Source organism: Triturus cristatus, chromosome 12 (assembly GCF_964204655.1).
Source record: "Triturus cristatus chromosome 12, aTriCri1.1, whole genome shotgun sequence".
Taxonomy (NCBI): Eukaryota; Metazoa; Chordata; class Amphibia; order Caudata; family Salamandridae; genus Triturus; species Triturus cristatus.
In genome coordinates this window covers 575,513,634-575,529,492 of record NC_140595.1, presented here as the reverse complement: position 1 = coordinate 575,529,492, position 15,859 = coordinate 575,513,634, and the positions used below count along the sequence as shown (strand labels likewise).

At 42.1% G+C, this 15,859-nt stretch overlaps 1 protein-coding gene across 3 annotated transcripts in view; it reads left to right on the top strand.

The window, feature by feature from the left end:
* Positions 1–15,859, top strand: part of ABCC12 (ATP binding cassette subfamily C member 12) — a 907,115-nt gene that overhangs the window by 391,707 nt on the left and 499,549 nt on the right. For all 3 annotated transcript variants that reach the window (XM_085640128.1, XM_085640130.1, XM_085640129.1), the window contains exon 14: positions 4,057–4,129. In XM_085640128.1, the coding sequence (XP_085496254.1) occupies positions 4,057–4,129 (73 nt within the window). The remainder of the gene's footprint in view (positions 1–4,056; positions 4,130–15,859) is intronic.

The window sequence follows — 15,859 nt, the reverse complement described above, 5'->3', positions numbered from 1 at the left end:
GCTTCTGGACTCCTATCCTCACTTCTCTCAAGTTGCACAGTACTGGAGAGCTGGAGGTGATCGATTCCGGTACCAATACATAAGAAGGGAAGCAGACAGTCTCCTTCAAATTATCAAATGATTTTTGGCAGGAAATTGATTTAAAAAGGAACCTGGTTCATTAGAGTCTTATGCATAGAAAGAATGACAAGCTTTGAATATCTAGGTGTGGTCCTTGATGAAAGGGGTGGTAAAAAGGCACAGTTGGGAACCCTAAACGCAATAGCAAAGCACCTGATGTTCATAATGGAACGATTAAAAAAAGAACATTGCCTGTCAAAACAGCAAGCCCCTGCTGACTTTAGTCGCAAGCAGACTGATGCCAACAATTTAGCATGAGGCAATAAAGTTTAAGGTCCATCAATTCAAATGGCTGGACAACCAACAATGCACTTGTTATCACTGCTTATTTTCCCTTCTAGATTGCACCTGTCAAGCCCAAATTAGGCTTGAGTTTAGCCTCATAACACAGGACATGATTATGCATACAAAGCTTGTTTAGTACTGCCAAAAATGTAAATCTGCGTCGACTGGCACAATGACACAACTTCCTTGGTAGAAAATTCCAGAGCCAAGTGCGAATTGGAGATCCCTACTGGCAAGCTCTATCAGTGCTCTGAATGCAGAGCAGATTATACGCAGTAATTAATCATGCAAATTGACAGCAAAACTATTAATGAAAAATTTAACGACAATGTCCGCAGAGCACATCCTATGGGACTTAATGCCAAAGCCCATGGTAGGTGGGCAGTAGATCTCTACACGCCGGGGGGTACTTCCTGTGTATATGAGCCAGTTTCTCCCAAACCAGGCCAAATATCATCTTTTGAGATTGCGCTTTGGCCTGATCCCACTAAGGGGTTATTGGTATGGTCGTAAGAATGGCAAAAATAATACATGATGCAGACCAAGCGGCGGAGTCCCTAATTCATGAGAATTGAATTTGTGAATGTCTAACATGCCTGAGGCTGCTATGGCTACGACCAATTGCATTGCAGCATTGTGATCGGTCAGGGGAGCCTGAGTGCTTACCAATCACAATGCTTCATTGCAGCATTGTGTTTGGTCAGGGGAGCCTAGCTGTGCTTCCTGTCCCTCGTGTCTGACGAGGAATGCAGGAACAGAGATGCAGGACGCGGCAGCAAGGTAAGTGTTGATTTCTTTTTTTGGCTTTGCGCATCCCCCACGCCCCCTCCCCCTGCACCCACCCCACCTTCATGCTGGCCACCACTGGTACCGAAGCCTACTGTCAGGCACCAGTGCTCTCTCCCTAGAAATGATATAAGTAAATTCACAACCCCAATTGGCAAGGACTTTACCCCACCTTATAAGTCCCTGGTAAGTGGTACCAAGGGTTCCTAGGGCATGGTTTGTAAAGGGGTGATCAGGGCCTGAAGCACTGTTTGTGCCACCCTGACTAAACCAAGTAAACAGTTGACAGCAAGGCTGTCATTGCAGACTGCAGAACCAGTGGAAACTGCTCCAACTCAACTTTGCCCTTACCATGAGTGGCAAGGTCAAATCACTATTTTTAATTTATATCAGGCACCCCTAAGCTAGGCCTCCTGAGCCCAGGAGTCTGCCTGCATTTTAATAAAGGTGTAGAACTATAAGTGCAAGCTTATATGTCCCTTTGGTAGCTTATTTCCATGAAGGGCTACTATACGTTTTCAGGGGTGTCACAAGATAACATGGCCTGGCATCCGGTTACCTCGAGGTTGCCAGCTCCATAATAGTCCCATTGAAAAGTGTCATGTGTGGTATCAAACAACTTGTCTCATTAAATCTGTCTTTTTCCTAAATTCGGATTTAATGTGACATGCACCCAGGTGGCTACCTTAGAGGCACCCCTGGCACCAGAACCTCTGATCTGAAACATCTTGCAACAAAAGAACAAAGAAGAGACCCAAGTCTGTGACTTAAGGACCTGCACAAAGCAAAGACATGACACCCTGCACCTGTGGCAACCACCCTACAAATGCCCGACTGCCACTCATCCCCGACCAAAGCTCAGCTCGAAAGTATCGAGGAACCTTTCTAAGTAGCAAAGGCAACTCCAGAACTCCGTTGGACTAGAGGTACTAGTTCCCTGCAGCCCGCAGGTGAAAGCACGCTCCCAGAACCAATGAATCACTGTCCATCGGGCAAAAGTAAATACTCTAGTGCATTGTGGGAAACGTAGTCCTGACGTCCAGCAAGTTTCAGGCGATGAACGTTTTCCCCCACACTCCTCGATGTCGAAGTAACCCAAAGCCGGGCTTGCCACTGCTAAGGATTGTGGGTGATACATCTGGATATCACTACCTTTGTTCGACGTTGTGCCTCAAGGGAACTCTGAGGCACCTTCACCTGCTCACCTCAGTGGCTCAGTCGTTGAGTTTTTGCATCTATTTCCTCACAAGCACCACTGTCACTTATGCTTCAGCACCAAGGACAGCCAGGACAATGCTGCACTGGGGCCTCTCGAGCCAGGTAATATTGAACTGACTGTCGTGACTTGGTCCTGGGATCTGCATCACCTTAATCCCCAGTGTGTTCCATTGGAATCGACCTGCAAGTGACCAAATGTTACTTGCTTTTTTCTCCATTGACTGTAACTTTAAAGTTTTCCTGTTGTGAATTACACTAATGTATCTTCCTTCTAAAATCCATAACTCTGGTTATACTTATCCGATTGTGTCTTTTTGGTGTCTAAATTTATATAAAATCCTGCTCTATTTTTATAAATTGTTTTAGGATTTCTTTCAAATCGTGTTAAGTACTTATCATCCATGTTAGTACTCCGAAATGCTTAATGCATGTTCCACTAAGTAAAGCTTGACTGCTCTGTGCCACACTTACAGGACTGAGCTAGGGATTTACTAGTGGGAATCCAAAGGAACTATCTTTGGGGTATTGTGAGAGTATTGCATAAGGAAGCACAAACAGCCTCACTGCATAATAATTCCTACAAAACCCTCTTTCTAAGTGGCAGATATGCACACAACTTACACTGCTACTTCGCCTGGCATATACGTTGGAAGTCTCAGTCAAAACGCCATGCACATAACTGCCATTGAATCCAACTTGTTCTGTAACCCCAATAAGTTTCCATACAAAAACACACTCTTTGTTTCTAGATAGTGACACTCATTGCACTTTGCACCCACCATATCACTAGACCTCACACTCCACTAACACGTCCCCTTTGTGTCAAACCACAAAGATCACCCTTTCAACATTACACTCTCAAGTACGCCCAGGAACCAGATGCAGATCGAGTGCTTCATACCCTGACTGGGATTTGAAGCAGCAGTGGCCCGTGCAGGTAAGAGCGTTGGGGTGGTGGGGCAGGGTGAGGGAGGGGGATTTTGACAGACGACCACAAGGGAAAATAAATCATTTATTTAATTTTCCCTCATGGTCATCTGTCGAATCCCCCTTAGTCCGCCCCACCGCTCTTACCTGTACATGCCGCACCTGATTTGCAGAGCTATATAAATTATGCAACCAGGCCAGTCAGGCTAATGGTTTGGGTCCTGCGTTGGAGTATGGAAAGCACTATATAGATACCAATAAAATAGTTAGGATATATATACAACACCATTCTTTTGTTTCATCTGATTCTCACCAGTGCTCTGCAGCACCCTGATGCCCAGATATAGGCTTGGTTAGTGCTTTATAAGATACTGATGATGAAGGTGATGAGCCGTAGGGAACAACTTTAATTTCCAGTATTCTCTGTATGTAGACAGGACTTGCGATTGAATATCAAGGGTGTCTCTATCAGTGCCATGTGTATCATTGCTCTCACAAAACAATTAATCACAGTCACAGTAGGTGCAAAAGACCTCCAACCGAGAGTGATGAGAATTGTAAAACATCACATTAATAATGCGAAACCTTTAGCAAATTACATAGACCACATAATGCATGTGAGAATGCTAGCTGTTGTCGACAAAAGCTAATTTGTTCTGGCTAGACTTGTCCATTCCAACCACTTAAACTATAAAAGTACTTTAAATTTGAACTTTTTAGATACCGAGAGGCAATCAGCGTGTGTTCCCTGGAAGCGGATTTGGCAAGTCTTCCTTTTGGAGATATGACAGAAGTAAGTATGAGCAGGTCAATAACTATTCATTATTTCATACATGCAGAATTGAGGAATGTCAGTGTTTGCCTGTCACAAACGACCAATAGAAATTGCTATGGCCCCACTATTTCAAATGAATATCAACATCTTTCAGGTAATTGATATGCAATTAATAGCTATTCTGCTCTTTCTAATCTCCCATTCTGGACCTTCTAAATGTATATTTAGCCGTTCATTTGTTACATAGAAAATATATGTTCTAGTAACCCAAACTTTCATATCTCAGTGCATTATAGATATTATAGTTACTTATGTGGTATTCAGGGTCGGATTGGCACCCATAAAAAGTGACCTGCATTCATGGATCACAATCTTTCCCAATCATTGTTTTGTTGGGGTGCTGACTTGTAGCAAAAGACGCAGTAAAACAAGTTCTTACCCATGCCCTTCTTCCAACTACTCCTCTCAGCTCTTTACATTTCTTTACCTTCCCTCATATCTTCCGCTCAGCCTTATTTGTTTCTCTTCTGGCCAGCTCCATACCTTTAGACCTTCTTTTCACCTTCAGATAAGTTTCCCTATTTTGTCAACTCACCTTATCTCCCTCCTTTTCCTCCAATCCAGCCTTTGCTCCTCTGTTCTGTCTTGTTTCCCTAACCCCTTCCTCTACTGCTTTCTTTTTTTTTTTATAACAAATCCCTTGAGCCCTACTCCTCACAGTCCTTGTTTTCCTCCATAATGCCTTCACAAATACCTTTTTCCTTTCAACCGTGAGCCTCTTTTTTATTACTCACGTTTTACCTCTCCCTTTCCTCAGATCCAGGCTGTGTTACTCTTTTACTCCCACTTTCTTAAATACCTTTTCCCCCCATTCCTGACATTCAGCTTCTTTTTATCACTCTGTGTTTATTTCCTTTCCTGCTATTTAGATTTCTTACTACTATTTACCTCCCAGGCTTTCTCCACTAATTTCCTCCTCTCAGCCCTTATATCTCTGATTTCTCTATTCAACTCTCATCACATCTTTTCTGATTTATTTGCTATTCCACTGGTTGATCTGTACCCTGTTTTGCACATAACCTTCTTACTCTCCTCTTACTACTACACTAGGGTGGCCAATTTTCCATTATCACTTCACAGGACACTGTGAAAGGCTGACCCATTGGAACATCTGGGGGTCTATGACTCGCCAAAGCCTTTTTTTGGGCTTTCATGCAATATCACTTCTCTATATGAGTATATGAGTATGAGTGAGAAAGAGAAAGAGCAGTTCCTAGGGGTAGCTGATTAGGGAGAGGGGGAAAGTAGGGAAGAACAGGTCTTTCTTCGTAATTCCCTCACACACCCCAAGGGATGTCATGCTTCATCATTTGGGCATTTGCCCCTCGTCAGGCCGGCGCTGCAATGCCTGACGGGCTCCCGAAACCGGGGCTCTTTATCGGGGATCTTTTGAAGAAGCTGTATGGGTGCGTGTGGGTGTGAGGGCAGGGTAGTGCACACGGAGTGAGGTATTTAAAAAAGGTATAGGGCCGTCCTACTTGATTTAAGTCTTTTATTACTGAGGTAGCTCCAGCCTTATTAAAATTATGTAAAAGCCCTATTTAGGAGTGATGATCCGTGAGGGCTAGTCAAGTGTGGGTGTGGTCAACATGTTTCGTGCCCCAGCTGCCCCAGAAGGGGTCAATGGCACTTCGTCAGGACCAATTAGAACGTGTAAGGTGAGTGCACTACCGTTTAGCACTAGTTGCTAGAAACGGTAGGGGGTGATTAATATAGGAACTGGTACTGGGATGAGGATAGACCTGTGGGAGAGGGGAGAAACAACAGAAAAGGGGGGGGGGAAAGAGTAGCATAACCAGCGATTAGACCAGCCATAGGCATACAGTGCATGCACTGGAGGGTGGTGCGCATAAGTGAAGTAAAAAGGTACACAGGTGTACTCACTGTATATTCTCAATTTTCGACCAGTGGGTGGTGGGAGGACGGAGTCAGTCCGTCGCGATACTTATAACGACAGAGTGTCAGGGGTAGTTACTTAGCCGACGATCCTGTGCAGCGTGATCGGACTACAGTCGATCTCAAGTGACTAAGTAGAATGACAATTTGTATCTTCTAATCAGTCGTGGTCTATAGTGCAGTACTCTAAAGTAATCCTTCGCTGTGCACATGTGTGTCGATCAATAAAGTATCCAAAGACAGAAGAGGGTGTTTTGGAATAGTTAAAACCGGTAACGTGACGAAACCGTGATGCGGTAAAAAATGACATTGTTTAAAAATTACAGTCAGTTTAGGTAAAGGAAAGCGGAGGTTGATGGTGAACTAATTGCAAGCTGGTGTAAAAACATGCAACAAACGCGCTAATGTCAAAGATGTACTGCGCGGGACACATGGCAATATTAAGACTCACCCCTCACGACCTAGTTCCGGACAGACGGGGATAAGAACAGAGCACAATAGTTGCTCCGGTTTCTATGGGGATACAATTGAAAGGGAAAAAAACGGGGGAAAGGTTGTCAAAGTTACATCAACACGATAGCCAAAACTACATGGCGAAAAAGGCTTACCGTCGAGATCCAGTCTTACGATAAAGGTACTCACGGAGGTAGACTGGCAACTTGCTGGTGTCCTACCCTCGCTCTGGGCCCCGTAGAGAACACTTCCCGGGTGATTCTTTTGTAGCGTTTTTTGAAAGACGTCCCTGAACGTGGTGGCCATATTGGATAGGGCTGCCCTGGAGCTACTGTCATGTGACATCCGGGAGGTCGGTAGGTCGTGGCGGCCATATTAGAACGGGACAAATGAAAGAATGGGATTGGAAATATAAAGGTTTTTTCCAAAAGGGGGGGGCGGGGGTGGTAGAGGGGGGAGAACGGTTTAATCTAAATACCGTGTACATATAGACACGTGTAGTTTTTTATTTTAGAGATACCTCTGTTGAAAAATATTTATTTGAAAAATATTTTCTATTCTTTTTGTGTGGTCCCTAGTGGTATTTCAGATGTAGATGATAGAAACCACTAGGGAGCGGCTGAATGTGATTATTGGGGAGTCAGGAAGGGGATCATGAGGAGGAGACTTGAGGAAGACATTAGGGGGGCTTGATTTAATGATTCAATTCAGCCCAAGGTATGTCATCGTTCAGACCCCTTGTGTGTGACCCCAGCTTGAACACCCAGCATTGTTCCTTCCTAAAAAGGGCTTCCTTTGTGATGACTGGGAAGGCCTCTAGAATAGTCCAATTTAGGTCATGTGGCGTATGATTGTGTACCGCATAGTGAGAACACATTTTGGTATTAGTTTTTTTACAACGTACATTGCTTCTGTGTTCGGTTAGTCTTGTCTTTACTGGGCGTGTGGTCAGCCCAATGTATTGTAATGAACAGGGGCATGTGATAAGGTAAATACAGTTGCGTGTGTTACAATTTGTGTGTTTTTTCTGGGTCCAAATCCAGTTGGTAGTTAGTTGGACTGTTTTGGTAGCTCGGGTCAGTGGGCAAACCACACATTGGCCACAAGGGTAATGCCCGCTGACCGGAGGTAAGTTCCATAAGGTAGTAGAGACTGCAGGGGCTGGTGGTTTTGGTCTGGTGTTAATGAGGAGATCCTTGATGTTGGCTGTGCGTTTGAATGCAAATCTCGGTTTTCTTAGGGACAGATGGCCCGAGTCTAGTATTCGCCAGTGTTTGTTAATGACCCTTTTTAACATATTTGACTCTGAGGTGAAAGTGGTCACACATGTAATAAGGTCTGATTCTGGTTTTGTCTGTGATTCGAGAAGAGTTGACCTGTTAGTATTACGTGCTCGTTTTTGTGCGTTATTGATGATGCGAGCAGGATATTGTCTCAGAGCTAGATTACTACTAAGTTCAGATGCTTGTTTTTTGTAGTCATCTATCTTGCTACAGTTCCTTCGGATGCGTAAGAACTGCCCATAGGGGAGATTGTCTTTAAGTGCCTTGGGGTGAAAACTATTGTATAGTAAAGGACAATGGCTGTCAGTAGGTTTTTTGTAGGTTATCGTCTCCAAGGTGCCCATATTTTTAATGATCGTCAGATCAAGGAATGGTAGTTCCTGTTCGGAACAGGTTGCAGTGAATTTTAGGAAAGGGTTGAGATCATTAATCCATGATAGGAAGTTCGGGATAATATCCATGCTGCCTTTCCAAAAAATTAAAATGCCATCAATGTAACGTCTCCAGAGGAGAACGTTACTCAAGAAAGGATTGGTATCCGTGAGCACATGCTTTCCCTCAAAGTCTGACATATAAAGGCATGCCAGGCTCGGGGCGAAGGTGCTGCCCATCGAAGTGCCTTGGGTCTGATGGAACAGCTGATCCTCAAATAGAAAGAAATTCTCAGTGAGAGCAATATTGGCACATTCCATAATAAAGCTCACGGGGGTTGGTGAGTCCCAGTTAGTGTTGAGCAGGATCGTCTCCACCACCTCAAGAGTATTAAGCTGAGGGATATTGGTGTAGAGGGCCTCCACATCCAGAGTAAGAAGTACATCTGGATGTGGGCCCTCCAGGTTAGTAAGTTCAATCAGTTTTAAAACATCTCTGGTGTCTTGGAGAAATGTTGGGGTGGTTCGAACTAATGGGCCGAAAAAATGATCGCAAAATTTGGATAGAGGTTCCAAGAGGGACCCCATGCCAGACACAATGGGTCTCCCGGGAGGTGGGGAGACCCCTTTGTGAATTTTTGGCAGGGTATAAAAATAGTGTAATCTTGGATTGGTGTTCACTAAAAAGTCTGCTTCGGTTTTTGAAATCCATCCTTGGTTGAGTGCCGCTGTGACCATGGAGTTTATTTTGGTGGAGAGGCGTGGCGTGGGATCTGTAGTAAGTGGTGTATAGTAGTTAGTATTTTGTAGTTGGCGTATACATTCCGTCCGGTAGTCTGTGCTGGCCATAATAACTATAGCACCACCTTTGTCTGCTTCCTTGATAGTTATGGAGGCGTCATTGGCTAGAGTTTTGATGGCTAATGTCTCAGCATGAGTAACGTTGGAAAAATTCCGAGTTTGACGTTTTTCAGATTTTTCTTTGAGTACTGCTTTTTCAAAAGTCAAGACTTCTGGAGGTACCATACTCGAGGTTGGGGTAAAGGTCGAAGGTTTTCGTAGACCGGTGTCAGTTGGAGGTAGGTTAGGTTGGTTGCCAAAGTAGGCCGTAAGGCGGATTTTCCTGAAGAGATTTTGAACTTCAAGGTTAGTGCGAAAGAAATCCACTTTGGGGGTTGGTACAAATCCTAGGCCCCTTTTCAGGATGTTAGTTTCTGTGTTAGTAAGAGGATGGTCTGACAAATTAACGATTAGTTTCTCTTCTCCTGGTGGCTCCGCAATTCCATGTGTGGTGGTGGTTGCTGTGCCTGATCCTGCCATTGTACTTGTTTTTGTTGGTTCTGTCCGCCTCTTCTTCTTCTGCCTCGCCCCTTGCCCCAGCCTCTGCCTAAAAAAGGTTGTGGTACTTCCCCCCTCTCCCTAATCAGCTACCCCTAGGAACTGCTCTTTCTCTTTCTCAGTATTCCATTGGTGCCTTCTGAGCAGGACCTCAAAAAACTTGGCTCCGTGTCCCTCCCTGATTAAAAAAAAATATATATATGAGTATGAGCCCTTGTTTCATGCATTTATTGGGTCCAGTCCCTCCACCACCCCCTAAAGTAAGTCGTTAGTGCTCACTATCATTATCCTTGGAGAGTTAGGGGTAGAAAGAGAATTACTTGATTATCCATTAGGATTAAATTGTATCTTAGGCACTGGGGCACTAGTGGCAAATTACAATACTCACCAAGGAGACAGTCTAGAGATCACTGATTATCACAAGTCACAGAGAAAAGCCTCACAATCCCCTTATAGCGTCATGCTATTATCTGTCAACACTGGAGCTGTTAAAAGCAGAGTCAGTTCAATTCCAGTAGTGAATATCATTAGTAAAAATAAAAAAACTTGGGCCCTATTCACACACTGCATTTTGTAACACATAAAGTAGCACTACAGTAGTACTACTCACAAAAGGCTAATGACATAACTATGGGAGGAGACCTCCGCCTCTTCTATCGTTTCTGTGTGGAGATCTCCACTAGAGTGGTAAAGACCTCTGAACACATAGGCATACATTTTTGTAGTAAATGTGGGAGGGATAAGGGGTGGCTGAAAAATGGGGAATACTTACGACTAAATGGAAGGTTTTAGTTAAATTTAGGAGGGGTTTAGGGAAGAACATGCTAATACAAAGACACACCCACAAAAGGAAAAGATCAGGGAAATTCAGAAATTACACTTCAGCCCAAAACATATCAAAATAGGTGTAAACATACTCCAGCCCAGCCTTGGATTCAGTCATGTTCCACACAGGGCCAATCACAGGTACTCCACCTACGTGTGCCTGTTGCTTTTTAGTAACATTATACTTATAATTTCTGTTGTAGGGGGCTCCACTCCATGATGTGAGTGGGTGGAGACATGTAACTCTACACCTAAAAGTATACTTGTTCGGCAAAGCACACATTCTGAGGCCCCCTTATTGGTGGCCATCAGAATTAGGCCCAGCCCCCACCCCCAGAACCAAGGCAAAAAATCCTTATCTATAAAAGATCAAGTGGCAACTACTTCAGGCACCTTTTTTCACATGCTGAAGCTCCTACGAAGAGTGTTCCACCTTCTCCCTTTGTCAGTTAGTAAGACCTTGATCCAAGCCCTGGTAGTGAGCCGACTTGACTACTCTAATGCACTTTAGGGATCTGCAAACGATACTGTGTTAAACGGGTTGCAAGTGCTCCAGGACACCGCAGCGCGCCTGGCTCTTAAAATGCCCCCTAGAAAAATGCCCCCTAGATTGGCACCTCTGCCGTTACTGAGATGCCTCCATTGACTCCCCATTCGTGAAAGAATCAAGTTTAAAATTTGCTGCTTGGTCCATAAAACAGTCAATGATAGGGGGCCCGGTAGAAAAACTGGTCCATTACCTTCCTAGAAGATCTCTGCGCTCTGGAGAGAAGGCTCTGCTAGTTGTCCCACGGTTCAATAAACTACGAGCCAGTGTCAAAACCTGTGCCTACCTGTTTTCGGAACTCGCTTCCTGTCTCATTACCCAAGTGCCCTAATTTTCTTAAGTTCAGGAAACTTCTGAAAACTGAACATTTCAATAACTGATTTCCTCTCCCTCCTTTGTTCCTTCCACTGTTAGAGCGGAGATACCCCTCTGGGGGTGACTCCAGCACTCTACAAATTCCTCATACATTCAAATGGTGAATAGCAGAACATATGTAAAGTTACACCTAAGTGTAGGAGTAAATATACACATGAGTAAATATACTTACTTTTACATATTTACCATTGTGAATAGGCCCATATGTAGAGATACTCAACAAGTTGGGAAACTCATTGGAGTTGGCAGTGTCCATAATATGTAGAAAGACCTCAACACCACAAGGTATGGTCTAGGTAGTAAGGTTTAACCATGGAACAAAGACTTTAAAACTAGTTCCAGGAGCACCACTTCACAAAAATATGCTGGTAATATACGACATAATTTTCCTGGTGACAACTATCTATGAGGTGTGCTACCAGAGACCCCACACATCCCACGTTTGGTCCACTAGGTTAGTTGGCAATTTTGGAACTAGTACACATTGTTTTTGACCCCAGCATCCCCATGTAACCAAAACATGTGCTCGTGGCAAATCTTTTTTTAACTTTTTCCCCTGCTTCTGGCTTTTGTAAGGAATGGGGGTATTTATAATAAAATTAACAACTGTGGTCATTCTGTAGATTAAAAGTAGGCTAACATGACATTGCACGCTCAGGTATGTTGCAGGCTTTTGGGTTGTGTGGGAGTGGCACAAGCGGGCCCAGATAGCATAAAGATTAGGTAAAAAGACCACAGCCTGCCTCGATCAATGTGACTCTGGGACTGGCCCAATACCTGCCTTCTCAATCCAACCCTGGTAGTATATTTCCATGCATTTTGCCTCAATGTGATACTGTTTGAAGCAGCTAAGAGGAGTGCAATGGTGCCACTTTATAAGTATTTATATTTTATACAGCTTTATATAGTATGCCAAACTGTGCCTGTTCACTGGAGTCTGATTTCGTGCACTTCACTTTGGAAGATTTATCAAAAATAAGAATGATATTGTTAAGAGATATTCATATAAGTCCAGCTACGTCTACCTCTTGTTATCTACACAGTATACGTCCGGTGGTTTATGGCTTTGCTAAACATCCATACATGTTAACTTTTGTATATCTAATTGCTAGTCCATTTGATTTCTGCAGTAAAACATTTCATGCTATCATGACTCCTCAAACATTCACATATTATTAAATGTTTGCCTGTGGTTTCAAAGCTCGTTTTTCACAGAAAAGGGTATCTTCACTTTGAATTATTTTCCACAATTCAGTGTTGACATTTGGCAGGACATTTTGCTTCCCCACACAAATAAAATGTTGAATGGATGGTTAACACTGCATCCCTACTTTCTTTCAGTGCTGGTTAAATATGCTTCTACAATGACAGTGCAGCTCTCAGAGCATTAATCACAACACCTAACAATCTCACCCTTGCAGGCCAATCCTTGATGCCAGTTTCCAATAATGAATCCTCCCCTGTATGTGAAAATATACATTTTAAATGCAGAATCCTTTCAGCAAAAAAATGAAATACACTTTCCCGCACTGCATTTTTGCCATCATCAGTCTTCGTAAATGTACTCTATAGTGTTCATGTACTACAAAAAAAGCACATTTTAGAATACGTTTTAATTTCCTTACAATGCGGCACTACACATTATCTATTTTCCAACAAAAAAACATAAATTTCTCAAAACATTCAGTCATATTGAGGATGATGCTCACATGCTCCAAATCCTTATAAAGATTACTATTTCAAGTAACAAATCATGTAATATAAAAAAATTCATAACAAGTAACATGTATTATTTTATTGGGTGACTAATCATTCTATACATTGATATAGCCCTATTGACACATTGATTCTCATTTACACATATATCAATTTACTCACACGTTTTAAGTCCATAATGTGCAATACATCACTTTATGATAATCATACTACACATTCATTGGCCTGACATACGTTAGTATAAGGTTCATCATATATATTATTCATTCCACATTCATTCTACATGCCTGAGTGAGCTCTCATTATACAGTCTGACATCAGAGCTTCCATATGCCTCTCTGTCAACATCATTTAAAACATTTCATTGAATTGTGTGCAGGCCAGTTAGTATGCATTATAATCACTTGAGCCAAGTTGCATAGCTCTTTCTGCTTTGTGCAACATACAACTGATATAAGGGTGAAATTTGAAACATATTTAAACCCCTAGACACATGGTCAAATCCTCAGTTTACACCACTTTTCAAAATGTCCACCAGACCAGGAAACGAGAATATAAAATGCAGTTTAAGAGAACATCTAATTTTGACTGCTAAGATTATATATACTAAAAATGTTTATATAATATGTGCCTCACGCTTAACGATTTAGGGACTAATTATCAGTTTGGTGGATGGCATAATCCAATACAAAAGGGAAGGATATCACATCCACCCTATTGCAAGTGCCATAGGATATAACACACTTGTAATACGTAAATTTGACATCCATCTGTTTGTGACTGAGTATGCCATCCACCAAAAATCTAAATCAGACCATACATCTAGTTAATCTCAGATTAATTATCAATTCCTCTTCAGAGTGCAAACCAGGAGAGATATATCTGAGTCTATAATATAAGGGTGCTCTAACCCTCTTAGGTGGAGCACTGTGTCTCCTCCCCTTTTATTGAAAGCAGACATATAGAAACATTGACGGAGAGACACAACAGTTGCAGTCGAACTATGAATAGTGAGCTCACTGGGGCTGGATAAACGAATATACTGAACGATCAGTATATATTATTTATCATGCACGCTCAGATTTGAATCACCAAGCGAGTTTGTGATGTCCATTCAAACTGTGACTGATTTAGAATACTTTGAAGAGGACAATCAGCCTGTGCATACATCGATATGCATTGCTAGAGATATGTCACTAGGGGCTTACACATATGCAACACAGGTAAAACACTGTTCCAACATAGCAACCATTTATCTGAAGAATTTTGCAGTCTGTCCTTTGTGACATTAAAATTAAAATCATTTCATGTTTTGGAGATGCCGTTGTGTGTGAAAACGTGCCTTGTTGCGTGATCACCCTCATTTTTTTCTGAATTTCTTTGCTAGTTTTTAGACACTGCAAACTTAGGCACAGCTGTCCAGTGCTCAATTTATGTGCCTTGACCCTAAAACATGTTAAAAGGACTAATCCCTGATTGTCATATATAACTCTCATTTAAGACCATAGTCTAAAGTGTAAAAACTACACCCATGGAATGGAAAGCTAAATGTTACCTGTGGACTTCAGCACCTATTGTACCTTTCACTAGTGTGTGGGGCTACCATTATAGCTTGACAACTGCAGTTTGAAACTGCATCTTTACCTGTCAAAATAACCCTTTTGACAGAGAAAAACTTTGCAATTAAGGAAGAAATTGTGAACTGAACTAGCATTGGTAAAAGACAATGGTAGCTATAAGAAGCTCCAATACCAGTAGTCCCACAGCAAGATGGTGTTTGCAAAAAGAGAAGATGACCAGCAAAGAAAGTACACTGCTGGTGGTGAAGTCTGACTAGATACCATTGCGAGTTTAATGCCACCTGTAGAATAATATTTAAAAAAAAATAATAATAATAATATATTATTCAAGGCTTTAAATCATGTCATCAATCCAGAATTGTGTAAGATAACTTACATGTGAAAATAGAAGAAATAAACCCACCAATTTAAGGTTATGTTATTCCAAAAGTATGTCTGCTTTGCTCCCTGTCAGATCTAGAATTATACATTTCTGATTAAATATAGAAGAAACTGTCAGTATAAGGACAGAAAAATGAAGAATCAACAAAAAGAGTGTTTATCTACCCTAATTACCACAAAAGATTGAAATGCATGTAAACACATTTTTAAGTAAAGAGACATTTTGCCAGGCCTAATTCTTCCTTTTTAATATGTATATATACGTGGCCCCTAAGGTAGGTCTTAAAGACCCAGAGGACAGGATGCATTGTATGTAAAAAGCAGGACATGTGATTTTAAGGTTTACCTGTCCTGGTAATTAAAAACTCCTAAATGTGTTTTTCACTACTGTAAGATCTACCTCTCTCATAGACATACATTGGGTTGTCATATTATATTTAATGAGTACTAACTTTTGATTAGGAGTTGGTAGGAATGTCACATTTAGATTCAAATGAATTGTAACTTAATAACCTCTTCAATGGTAAAGTCGGATTTTAAGTCACAAGTTTGAAAATGCTACTTTTAGAAAGTTGGAATTTTCTTGTCCTAGCCATTTGTGCCTTCTATTGGTGTCTTGAGTCATCTGACCATGAATGACTCTGCTGTTGGGTTTTGTGTATTCCTCTTAGACAGTGAGACAAAAGGGGACTAAGTGTTGGCAGGATGCACCATCCTGCCAGGATGGCTGGGGTAAAGCTGTTCCCTGACCCACTTACACTTCAAAAAGCTTTCCTCCAGCACACACAAAGGAACCTGAGACTAGTCTTTTGTCACTCCAGACGTTTTGGAGCCTTGGCAGTGAAAGGGAAAACTTTCCAGCACCAGATATGTGGTTAGCATAGAAAATCCCCCCACTTCAAAGGCTGGCACCAGGTATAAAT